This window comes from Alligator mississippiensis, chromosome 1 (assembly GCF_030867095.1).
Source record: "Alligator mississippiensis isolate rAllMis1 chromosome 1, rAllMis1, whole genome shotgun sequence".
Lineage (NCBI taxonomy): Eukaryota > Metazoa > Chordata > Crocodylia > Alligatoridae > Alligator > Alligator mississippiensis.
Genome location: NC_081824.1, coordinates 107,236,173 through 107,248,883, shown reverse-complemented (window position 1 = coordinate 107,248,883; position 12,711 = coordinate 107,236,173). Strand labels below are relative to the sequence as shown.

Sequence of the window (12,711 nt, the reverse complement as noted above, 5' to 3'; positions counted from 1 at the left end):
ATAAAAGCAGCACACTGAGGGAGACTAATTTATAGTTCTGAATATTGGTTAAAAGAGATCATTTTTCATAGAAATACAGATCTGGAAAGCCCAACCACAGCCAGACCTGCAAAAACTGATCCCACAAAAAGCAGAGGTAAAGCCACACCTAATAATCATCCAAATTTTGTAAAGTGAGTATACACACACATACAAAAAATACAAAACATTTGTAATTAATAATCTACTAATAAAGCAGGTTTGTTAAGATAATAATCAGGAGCCTTTTCTTTTGCAGTCTTCCTTGGTTTGGCATTTTCATTTTAAGGTTTTTAACTGAAAAGTCACATGTTGGGGCTTATATACATTGCTAAGTGTTGCTCAATTCAAATTCTAACATTATGTGTTTTCATGAAATACAAAAACTTAATTTTGAAACTAAAATTAGCCTAACCCTGCTTTGTTTCCTTTAGAAGCCTCAACAGTAAAAGAAACTCAGCAACATCACAACCTGACAACAGGTAATCAATATTTCTTCATAGTTTTAAGGGAGTTCAAGCTACCAAGCATTTCATATTCACAAGATGTGTTAAAGTTTGTGGGACTTCCCTTAAGGGCAACCTGGTAGAAGATGACTCATAAATTATTGGTGACTGATGTGTTTGGATTGTGTCACCTTGCATCACTTTCTTAACTATTTAAACATCTTTTCAGCTATTTGTTATAGACAACTGGTTTGCCATGTAGTTCAAAATGCATTTAGAGATGCATATGGTCCTCATGGGAAATCTGTGCAATAACACAAGTGAATGAGAGAGAACCATCCTGAAAAATAAACAAGAAAGCAAATTGAGCTAGGATGTTTCAATAGGTGATCTCCCTATGGCATGTTATCAGTTGTTCCTCTATTTTTATCCTGATTTATGACAGATATAAAATAAAACAACCAGATGCTCAACTGGTATAAATCAGTGTATGTGATTTTACTGGAGTTGTGATGACTCATTCCAGTCAAGGATCTCACCCTTTGATCTCACTACACAGTTGTATCTGCTCAATGTAGAAAAGGTGGGGCTAGATGCTTCTATGAGTCACAGTGATGTAACCTTGCTGAGTTCAACAACTGAGAGCAGTATTTGGCTGAAATTTACCTTTTTTATACAATTTTTCTGGGTTTTTGTTTCAATGAAATCAGAAAATTAGAATGGCATACGTTATTATATATCTGTATGTATTGTATATAAAGTTCACATATTTTCAGTTCTAAGAAAAAATGTATATTTGCAATTCACCTGGGGACAAATCAAGCATTAAGGAAAAGAAAAGGCAAATTAAAATTAAGCACATAAAATACTGGCACACAGACGTCCATTAATGCCTCATCAGTTTAAAGTAAGCCCATGCATATCTGCTTTGCTACCTTAGGATGGATTATTCTCTTATGATTTTCTTCAGATCGTAAATCTTAGAATTAGCAAAAAGCTTGAACATCTAATTATTTTGTGTTTGATTACAAGAGCCCCTCTATATGTGTGACGTGCATAGCATGAGGCATGACTGTGGGGATAACGAATCAGATCCCATCAAACCTTACTGCCAGTGCAGGGGGAGCCCAATCCTGGGCTCTCCCTGATTGGGCTCCCCCTGCAAGCTCCTGCAGTTGGAACCCCATCAGCTGATGGGCCTTCCAGCCATGGGGTTGTCACATGGATCCCCACAGCATGGATACCACAGCTTCATGCACTCCCAGAACTGGCGCATCAAAACTGACATGTTCTCCCAGCTGCAGGGGTGCTTTATGTTTCATGTATCCCCATGGCTGGGACACCACATCAGTTGTGGTACCCCAGCCTTGGGGGTGCATGGGGCAACTCTGCAGCTAGAAGACCTGTCAGCTGATGGGGCTCCCAGCCACAGGGGCACGTGCTCCTGTGGTTGGGAGCCAGCATGATCTAGGAGCTCACAGGCTTGGGAGTACACATGTCCCCTGCCCCCAGCTGGGGATGCTTATGGAGCATCAGCATTTGCATTTGCATTTGCTGATGGAGCTCCCAGCAACAGGGGCCCCTGGTCACATGTTCAATAAATGGCATGATAGGAAGCAGCTACAGAGTTAATCCACATATTTTGTCAAATAACTTTGTAGCTTATTTCTCTTTTTATGATGCTAGGAATTGAGTGAACATGTATCCAGGAGACCCCTTAAGGCATAATTAACTTATTAAGTAAATGTAAAGAGCAAATCATCCTTTCACTTTCAAAAACTTGACAGATTCAAGTGATATTGGAATTGAATTTTAATCGAACCTCTTCTTAGTAACAAGGCATACACATAAAGAAAAATAAAGAATTGGACATCTGTATACAGCCTGAATTTTAGCACATTCAGTATTTAAATGTGATTTAAAACAGTAATATTGATGTCTGCTGTAGGGATTAACTGGTATTCCTCTGTAACCTGCCCTTCAGTTATTTAAGACACAACAGGCATGTCTACACCCATGGCGATGCAGTAATGTGATACATCACCATATGGTGTGCTATGGCGATGTAGCTATCATGTATATCTACACACAATCACCAGCTACGTTGGCATAGCAGCTACGTTGGCATAGCAGTGCACTACCCAGGTACAGCGTGCCACTACAGTAATATAGTGGTGAAATCTAACCATGCACCATGTCCATGGTGCAGTAACCACCTGTCCTGCACTGTGTTTTAGTACTACCAAAAAGGAAGTACTAAAGCATGGTGCTATAGCAATGTTACGTGTAGACATACCCTTCTATGACTAAATATGGGCGTGAAAATCAGAGTTAGTTCAGCATATCTGGTCTTCCAAAAAGGTTCAAGTATATTTGGAACTAAAGTAGGGAAATCCAGACCCATATCTACAGTCAGAATTTTCACAATAGGAGCCCTTCATATCCAACTTGGAGTTAGCACCATCCCAATGCTAGAGGACACTGCTCTATATGAACTGACACTTGAGTTTAAACTAGGGGTGTCTAAGTGGCTTGCAGGCTGGATCTGGCCCACTGGGTTACTGATGGACCACCAGAAGTTGGGGAGCATAGTCAAGGGAGTGACCTGGCACAGAATCCAGAGCACTTGAGCCCTGGTGGACATAGTTGTCAGCTTCAGTTGTTCTCCACCCACTTTACCCGTCTCCATCAAAGTGGTACTACCTCCTTAGTCAAAGGCCCTGCCACTGCTGCAGCTCCGTGCCCCATGCCAGAGCTAGAGCCAGAGCTATCACTGCCATGAATGCTGCCAGTGCAGTTCCGGTTCCAGTAGAACACAGCAGGACCTAGAGCTGCTACCATCACCAAAGTTGCCCTGCACCCTGGGCTGAATCTGACCTGCAAGGAGCCCTGTAGTTGAGATCAAGAGGATTATTATTTATAGGTGATTATGTATATTTAACCATGGAATGTTAACTTCATTCTATATCCTAAGCAAAGACAACCAAAAGTCTCATATACATATGTTTTAGAATCACTAGAGATCTTAAATTTCTTTGGCATGAAAACCTTCATGTTTGCTATCTACTCAAAAGGATTGTTTCAGGGAGAACTTAAGTTATCTTGAACAGTGACAGCAAAAATCGTATATATGAATATAGTAAGCTACTTGCTTTTTTTTTTTTTTTTTGGAAGAAAGCATTTTGCAAACACATTTATCCTTTCTTCCTAAAGTGGTAAATAGCAATATGATTTCTTAGTTATTTTCCTTCATACAAAGGTTTATTCTAATCACATTATCACCAGAAGATATTCAAGGGCAAATAACCATCACCACTTGAAAACCTCAGCAATTCCTTCGGATGAATTTATTGCAAGTCTGTAATAATAGGTGCAGATTGGCTGTTACTTTTAAGTTGTATTATTACCTTGCATTTTGAATCTCCATTACATGTATTTTTTTCCTTACAGAGAAGGTTTCCAAAGCTGCAAAAATAGCAAGTAAGTTCTACTCAGTTTATCAAAAATGATTAATAACCACCTGTGCAATATTTCATACTGCACTCACATAAATGTATGTTTATGTGGAATATTTTCTCAAAGATTATTTATTCTTTCACACTGATAGAGAAGGGGGAAGGTTTTTGTTTGCCTGCTCCTGAAATGTAAGGGGATATGTTACTTTGTTAAGTTCTTTAATCTGCACTTTTACTTAAAAGCACTAAGCCCAATATCTTGTTTTTTCCTGTTTAACAATGTACAAGATGACAGCTACCACAAAAAGAGAGTGAGAAAACGGCTGGAAAAGGGTCAAATGGCAGATCAATGAAGGACAGTAGTTTTAAACTACTATAACTTTATAATTAAGGAAAATAAGAATATAGATGACCTCCAGGTATTATATCTTCTAATCATTCAGTCGCCAAATGTATTTCAGACTATGTCTACATTGCAGATATTATAAGGGTTTAAGTATTCTGGCAACAGCTTACCACACAAGTAATTCATTTTATAAAATGCTGTTAGTTGCTGGGATCATGCCTCTGAATTTGGTGGTTTGATTACATCCTTATGGTTCAATTAATCTTTAACAGATATTGAGGAGAAAAACAACACGTAATGCCCTTCTTAAAAAAAAAAAAGAAATGCAGATTAATAAAAAGAACATTTCCTATGACAGTTGTGATTTTCAGTAATAATGATCACCCCAGAATAATATATATTACAGATTCTTTGTTTTCTCTTTTATCAGAACTCAGCATTAAATCACTAATATTTTTTTTTCTTTCCCGGACCTCAAGAGTTCATACCATTTCCTACAAAGTAAGGGATTGAGTTGATATACTAGACATCCTCTGGTTTCATACCTAAAATTAGTCCTCACAAGTAAAACTCATATATCCAAGGGTTGGGGAAGTTAGCAAAAACTAATACAGGGTGTAAATTTTCAGTGCGTGACCTACTCTGTAGTAAGCCTTTCTCCACTTAGAAATCAAAGCAAGCTACCTCATAGTTACTGCACGCTAATGCTATTTGTACACAATAGAAATAGTGGGCCACCTCCTGAACCAGAAACCATATAGCCATATGTGTGGGGTATCACAGGTGAACTAGTTAGCTTGAGAGATGGGCTAATTGGCATTATCTCTCAGTGGTGCTGATTAGTCCACATGTACACATGCCCTAATATAGTCTCCATAGTAGTTAGTTCTGAGTAGTAACCATGCTATAAATTTGCACTGTAGCTGACTCTGCAGTAACCTCTCTGTTTAGGCAAGTGTTGAAACTTTGACTGTCTTAAGATATATGAACAAGTTGTTACGAGGTAAAGAAGGGTGGGATTTTACAGTGCATAAGCTGCTATGCAGCAATGCCATGTGCATATTCTCACTCCACAGCAAATGAATGCCAATCTGTAATAGCTTACTTCTCTTTCACTGAAGTCTAAAGTATCCAGGTTCATTTTAATTTACCGCTGGACGCAGGCAGTTATTGCAAAACGACTGTTGTAGTTTGAAGCCCTGCTCTCCTTTTATCCTGGCATAAATTTGTGTGCCCAAGTTCTTCATATTTAGTATTTTGTCTAAATTTGAACATGAATATTGGATACATAACTGTTTTGTAGTAATTCTGTATTTTTATTCCATTTATCTATTAAAAAAATCAAGCAGCTGTTTTGATGGGTTGTTGACATACAGAACCTTAAGATAACTAACCCAAATTAACAAATGGGTGGATTTTTAAGGTGAATTAGCTAAACCACTGTTAACCCTTGTGTGGACACTCTTGCTCACAATTAGTTTCACAATGAATTGATTCAATTTAACTTAGTTTACTTTGAAAATGAATTAAGCTAAATCAAATCAAGTCCACTTTTGAATGTCAGTGTCCACACAGTAATTTAATGCAGTTTAAGTGATTCATTGTAAAAGTCCATTTGGATTAATTTTCATAAGGGGGCTTGCATATACAAGCCCTGTGAGTGAACTGGAAACTGTGTTAATATGTTAGTGGTTAGAAAGATAAAATTAAAAATTTAAGATCTGATCTAAAGCCCATTAAAGTTAGTGTGAACATTTGCATACACTTCAGTGAGTTTGGAGTCAGGACCAAAAGGTTTAAATACCAAAGATTAAAAATAAAAGGTCAATGCTTCCTTTAATTATATATAAATTGGTAACCTGCTTCTGTAGTACTAATACAATTTATTACCAAGACATAAATTTAATATCTAAATACATGGGATTTGCAAAAGTCAGATCCAGAAGGGTATTTGGATCCAGAAGGGTAACCCCCGCTTTTTAGGGAGCCTAAATTCTCATTATTTTAATTCAGTTATATATCTAAAGATATCCTTTAATTATAATTAAAACAATTAATTTAATTAAAGTAATTAAAGCACTTGCACACCTTTTTGGATCTGGCCTTTAATATAACCTTTTGAAAGACAGAACTTATACACAAATTCAGATACTTTGGTATAAATGCTGTAGTTCTTGTGAACAGGGTGATTGTCTTCTATATACCATATTTATTTGCATACCACATGCACCTTTCCCTCAAATATCAGTGTTCCAAAATTGGGGTATGAACCTGAAGAGGGAAAACTGATTTTATGTTGAGAATAGAAGCACGGATATCCTGCAAGATGGCTATTGCTTCTCTTCCATCCAGCAGCTTCATGGAAGGAGAGACAGAATGTAGCAGGGGCAGGTCTAAAGGGAGGGCACAGGGATGTGGTTGGGCCACTTTGATTCCTGGTCTACCCAAAGCTTAAAGCAAACTTTCCAGTGGCATTTCTATTCAGGCAGTGTCCAAGGAGTCAACTGACTTCATAGTTCATGAAAATGTACCTGACTCCTACTAATTGCTCTTGATTCCACAGATATTAATGACTCTTTCTTCTTTTTAATGATCTTCGTGTTCCACTAATTCTTTGTTCAGAAATGTTGCTGTTTAGTTTCTTTGCTCTTATCTCACAACCCTGAAGACTATGTTTAACTCTTTTCAAAACCCTGGATCTGCCTATGGAGTCCAGTCTTCAGCAACAACTACAATTTCAGCTTTTGGCTAAGCAGCCATGAGCTGCTGACAGATGTGAAAGAGTTAAAACTCTAGAGCTTTTTGCCTGAGCGGGGAAGTAAGTGAGGGTGAACGAGCTAAAGATTAGGCTCTGTCTCAGCTCTATGCATCCACAACTGTTGGGGGAAAAAAAATCTTTTTTTCTTCATGCTGCCTTCCCCAAAACAAGATATATGTCTTGTTTGCAGGTATATGGTATACAAGAAAATATGGTACTTTACAGGACTGTATGTTATGAGTTCTCATCTAATTTAACCCCTTCCCTATAACTCAAATGAAAAAAAATAACATAAATTTCACCCTAGGTTTGCCTGTTCTTAAGGTTTCTCTTAAGGAGCACCTTAATCATATTTTGCTATGTTTGGAAAATGTATTCCCAACCTGCTCTATATTCTGGTTTGAATTAACTGCACCAACCTGACAGCACAATTTAACAGTGACAGCTTGCGCTATAACATGTGGTTTTAATATAGCCTACGGTGAGTCAGCAGGAGAGCTCTGCACTTCAATACAGGCCATGTCTACTTGGTAGACTGCACTTGGCAGCAGTGCCCTTAAACACATAGGGCATCTATAGGCATACCCAATATCTGCTCTGATGCATGCTAATTAGCACGCATCAAAGCAGCTTTGATTAATTGACTCTACTGGAGCATGCTAATTAGCATGCTTCAACAGCCTTGGCATCTCATGTATTCAGTGTCTGAATGCTTCAAAATGGGGGCACTTTAACTAAAACATGTCAAACAAACTTTAGTTAAAATGCCCTTATTATTTTGAAGTGTGGGATGCTGAATACATGAGAAGCTTTGGGCTCTTTAATTAAAGCGGTTCCCAAAAGCCGCTTTAATTAAAGCACTCACCTACCTCCACTGTGGAGCACATGTAAAGACTCCCATAGTGCTGCTCCAGGCAAATTGTTTCCTATATCGCCTACAGTGTAGTCACATCTGTGCTGATGAGCACAGGCAAGCTAATTGAATCCTCACTTAACAGTGCTAATTAGCCTGTTTCAATACCTGGATGTAGTTGTACTCCTTTCAGGTTAGAAAGCCACCCTCCCAAAGCAGGCAAACTTGTTTGAGGTTGCTGCTGTTGGGCATAGTAAGTTCACCATGTAGGCACTGCCTCAGTGTCCTATTATTCACAATTCACTAATAAGCTAAAAACAGAAATTATATATAAACTGGTATAAGTGATCAGAAACCAGTCTAAACCTGTAACAGAACAGAAGTTTAGTGCATAGACCATTTTCAAAATGCCAATTTAAGATAGACCTGGATAGCTGTAATATAAGATTTAATCAAGTTAAGTTAGATTGGTTTACTGAACTTCTGTTCCAGATCCACCAGTACCCCTCTGCTCTGACCAAGCCATGCCAGCCCTGCCCTGCCCCTGGGCTATCACAGATCTGAAGCAGCAAAGTTTCTGGTACTCAGCCTAGCCAGTGGGGAACGTAGTGGGGCTGGCAAGGGGGAAATGGATCCCCCTACCCCAGTCCTGCCCCCCCCCAGTTGTGGTCTGTACAGCATGGGAGGCCCCCAGCACCAGGGGCTTTTCCCCCCACAGCCTGGCTTTCCACCCTGCAGACCAACTGGGCAATTGTCCCAGACCTGTCCCCATGCCAGACCTGGCCTCTCAGCAGCTGGGAGGCTGGGTCTGGCAGGGGCTGCGTGGTTGAGGTGATCATGTACCCAGGCTTTGGGGGAGGAAAGTTAGGCTATGGGGGAGAAAGCCCCCACCATGGGGACCTCCCTCCACACTGTGCAGACCACTGCTGGGGTGGGTCTGGGGTAGGGGGAGTCCTTTCCAACTCCACCTGCCCCCCCTAGGGCTGCCATGGCAAGCAGGTCTGGAAGCCTACAGCTGCATGCAGGGGAGGGTTGGCGGTGACAGCAAGGGATTGGGGACATGTGCCTGACAGCCAATCAGGGGTGGCCCCACTCAGCTGGGGTCAGCTGCCCTCGCCAATGTCTAGCACGCTGAGAAGTGTGTAGAAGTGCCTCCCTCCTTCTGGCCTGGCCAGTACAGGCATTTGGCTGCTCCTTTCCACCCCCCCAACTCGTTCTCAACCCAATCTTTGCAATTTAAAGAAACCTTGGATGGTTGGATTGATTCTGCCTTGGGCTTTTTGACTGTCTGTACTTAGCCTTAGCGCTTAAAACTTGCTGGTTCCTCCCTCCAGTCATGAAAGTACATTGTGAACTCTTTGCTTTCATTTGTTATTATGCAATATTTACCAGCACTGGGAATGTTCTTTACAAAGCACACAGTTAGGCCATATTCCAAGATCTTTAATTAAAAACATTAGTTGAGAAGCAGGCAGAGTTACTACTGATCAGTGATGAAAGTTTGTCAAAGGCAAAACACTTGATAGGCTCTAGATCTAGCTTTGTGTAGTCAGTTAAATTGGTGCAATCTGCATATGGAGTGTGACACGTTGCCCAATCAAAATGATAATAGTGGATAATCAGGGCAAGGGGTTTCAATAAGAAATACAAAAGATAACAAAAAATAATCTAGGAAGGGGAGGACTTCCCAAGAACATGCTGCAGGATATGACACAATACAAATGAGAGTGACAGAAGTGAATAAAGATAGTTTCTGTGACAAACTATTTTTCTAAGGATTACTGTAATATTGTATATAAAAACGAATATCTCTCCTAATTAATGGACCACAGCAACAGTTAGAATAACTGTGGTGATAAGAGGGTCTGGTTTATAACCACATATATGCAAGGCATATCTTTAGTACTACGCAGAAGATGTTAGACTTACTTAACATGCAGTTATAGATCCAGTAATGAGATTCTGATTTGCCTACCTTTGCAAAATAAATTTGAATGGTTGTGTTTTTTATGCCAATTGGACAGTGAAATATTTTTTCTCTAACTAGGTCAAAAACATTTCTCTAAAACCTAAACTGAATGTCAATTTATTTAATAATATATGCAGAATTGATGACAGATGAAAAATAGAAATCAAAGTAACTAGATTTCAAAATGTCACATTGAATGATTCTTCCTGGAAAGGAAAGAGCAATTACTTGTATCTTAATGTTCTTTATTACGTAGTTAGCTCTTACCCTTTGGTTTGGCTGATTAATCTTCTTAAATCACATTGCTAAGCAGAAAGGAAGAAAAGTAAGCATTGTGGCATTTCCATGACACATCTTCTGGATGTGAAACTTTACATAAAATATTTTTCTTTTCCAGTTTTCTACACAGATGAACTAATGCTAGAAATTACTTATTTTGCTTCAGATAAATGTCCGTGGCAACAATTCTTTTCCCACCATAGGAACATAATTCTTAAAATGTTTTATTTCATTTATCTTTTTTTCCATCCAAAGTTGTTTAGAGGACATAAGGATAACCTGGAAAACTTGTTCATCATCAAAGATGTAGGTCTCTAAAATTGCATAAGAAGTGAAATGGACACAGTGGGTGCATCTACACATGCCATTTAAGCAATGTGATAAATTCCAGCGCAGTTCACACTAGAGAAAATTGCTTCTAGGAGTAGTATTTATACTTGAGACTGGGACCGCAGCACTTTGAGCCAGGGCAGAGCAGTCCCAGGCTGGCAGGAGGTCCGGGTGGGGGGTGGGGGGTGTTGGTCCCAGGCTCTGGGTGGCAGTGTTGGGTGGCAGAGGGGCTAACTGGGACATGAGGGTGCTAAAGTACAGAGCTTGCTGGCAGGCAGGCCCTGCACTTCAGCACCCTTGTGCCCCAGCCACTCCTGTCACTGACTACATGTGCGTTTTGCAGGAGTAATCTACTCTGCCATAGGATACTACTGTCAGTGACAATCAATTAACTCTGCTGTAGGATACTTAATTAACGGCAGAGTTAATTTACTGTACCTTAATACCAGCACATATGTAGACTGTGATACTTTACTGAGGAGCTAATTAGTCAACTCCACAGTAAAGTGAAGCTGCACCCATGTCATAAACATGAATTTTATCTTTCTGAGTTTTCATTAACAAAAGTTGGTTTCATTAGACCTATCATAGTAACACTGAGCCAAATCCAGGAAGGTATGCTAGCACCTAACCTGATTTTAATAGGAGGTAGATGCCTAAATGCCTTTTTGGATCTTGATCTCCATGCAGCCCCAAACCATTGAGTCCACCTATTTTCCTGCACTGACAATACACATAGAGGCATGTATTTTGAAATATTTCACAAGTTTATTTATTGGAATTGTGAAACCCTCAAATGCATTTTGTGAACATTCATTATAAGAAGGACTGAGGGTCTTTGCACTACAAAATCTCTTTCCTAGCCTGATTACAGAATTTTTTCCTTCCCATATGTATGCCCTTGAAGAAAAATGGTATCACTCTGAGGAAAGAAGTTCAAAACTTAGAAAAATAAACATCTATAATGGCACAGATCCAAAGCAAGTTTTATTAAATAAGTATTCCAGTTTAATGGTAGCAGATTCACTTGCATTATTCTAAACTGGAGTTTTGTTTTGCTAGTTATCTAAACAGCTCTCTTTCCTTATTAGCTTTACATTTGTTTTACTGATTGACAAAATAGCCGGTATTAATTTCTAGTAACCTGGGATCTGCAAATATCGCTGTTGTGAAACATTTACTGTTTTATCTCTCCCCTTGTTTTGTACAAAATGAGAAACATTTTTTTCAGTAACAAACAGCTTTTCAGAAAATATGTTTTTAATATAATGTGCTATAATTATAATAGCTGACCATGCTGGCCATAGGAATCACTCTACAGAGACCTTGTCACATCTACGTTTCTAAGGTACATGGTCAGTGTACATTGTGTTCTGTCAAATGATTGCATCTGTTGTGTGGAGAACAAATATCAATGGAAATGTCTACATCACTGTCTGCTCAAGGCCTGATGCAAATAGTACTTAAGTCAGTGGAAAGACTCCCACTGATTTCATGGGTCTATGGATCAGGCCTTTACATTTACTTCTGTCGTGTGTAAAAAATCATTTTGTGGCTTACGTGAATGCTTTTGTTAGTTTATTCTTTTGTTTTGAGAATAAATGAAATAAGAATGAGGTCTTCATGAAAAGCTTTCTGTGAGTTTTGATATTTGAAAAATCTATGGATCAGGCCTTTAAATTTACTTCTGTTCTGTGTAAAAAATCATTCTGTTGCTCATGTGAATGCTTTTGTTAGTTTATTCTTCCGTTTTGTGGATGAAATATGAATGAGGGCATTCGTGAAAAGCTTTCTGTGAGTTTTGATATTTGAAAAATCAGTAATACTGTAGCACTTGGTCAGTATTCTGATTATTGCCATGCTTCATCGAAAGGTGTCTGTATTATCAGTTAAGTATTTCATTATTATGTCTTGCATGGTTTTATTATCTAGCAGGAACAAGCAAGTCTTTAATGAGTTCTGAGGAAGTGTCAAACTTTTGGTATATTCCACTATTATATAGCAGTTGTGTGGTTTATGATAAGAGACCATAGGATGAAATGTAGCACATTCCCTAAATATACGAACTGTATACCCTTTGTGTTAAACCCTCACATGAGGTGGTTCAAGAGTCAGTCCTTTATATGAACTTGAACATACCCAATGTCACATCTGGACTATAACAGATTATTAATATTTCCCTCTCTTTGGTGACAGGTGTACAGAGATCTAATGTTTAATCTCAAAGTTTACAAAAATGTCAGTGGTTAATTAGCAT

General features: G+C 38.9%; 1 protein-coding gene across 1 annotated transcript in view; it reads left to right on the top strand.

Annotated features, from left to right (window-relative positions):
* LOC102575231 (triadin) overlaps positions 1 to 12,711 on the top strand; it is a 191,077-nt gene that overhangs the window by 164,458 nt on the left and 13,908 nt on the right. Inside the window, exons 32-33 of the mRNA XM_059724101.1 lie at positions 453 to 500; positions 3,915 to 3,944. Coding sequence (XP_059580084.1) covers positions 453 to 500; positions 3,915 to 3,944 — 78 coding nt within the window. The remainder of the gene's footprint in view (positions 1 to 452; positions 501 to 3,914; positions 3,945 to 12,711) is intronic.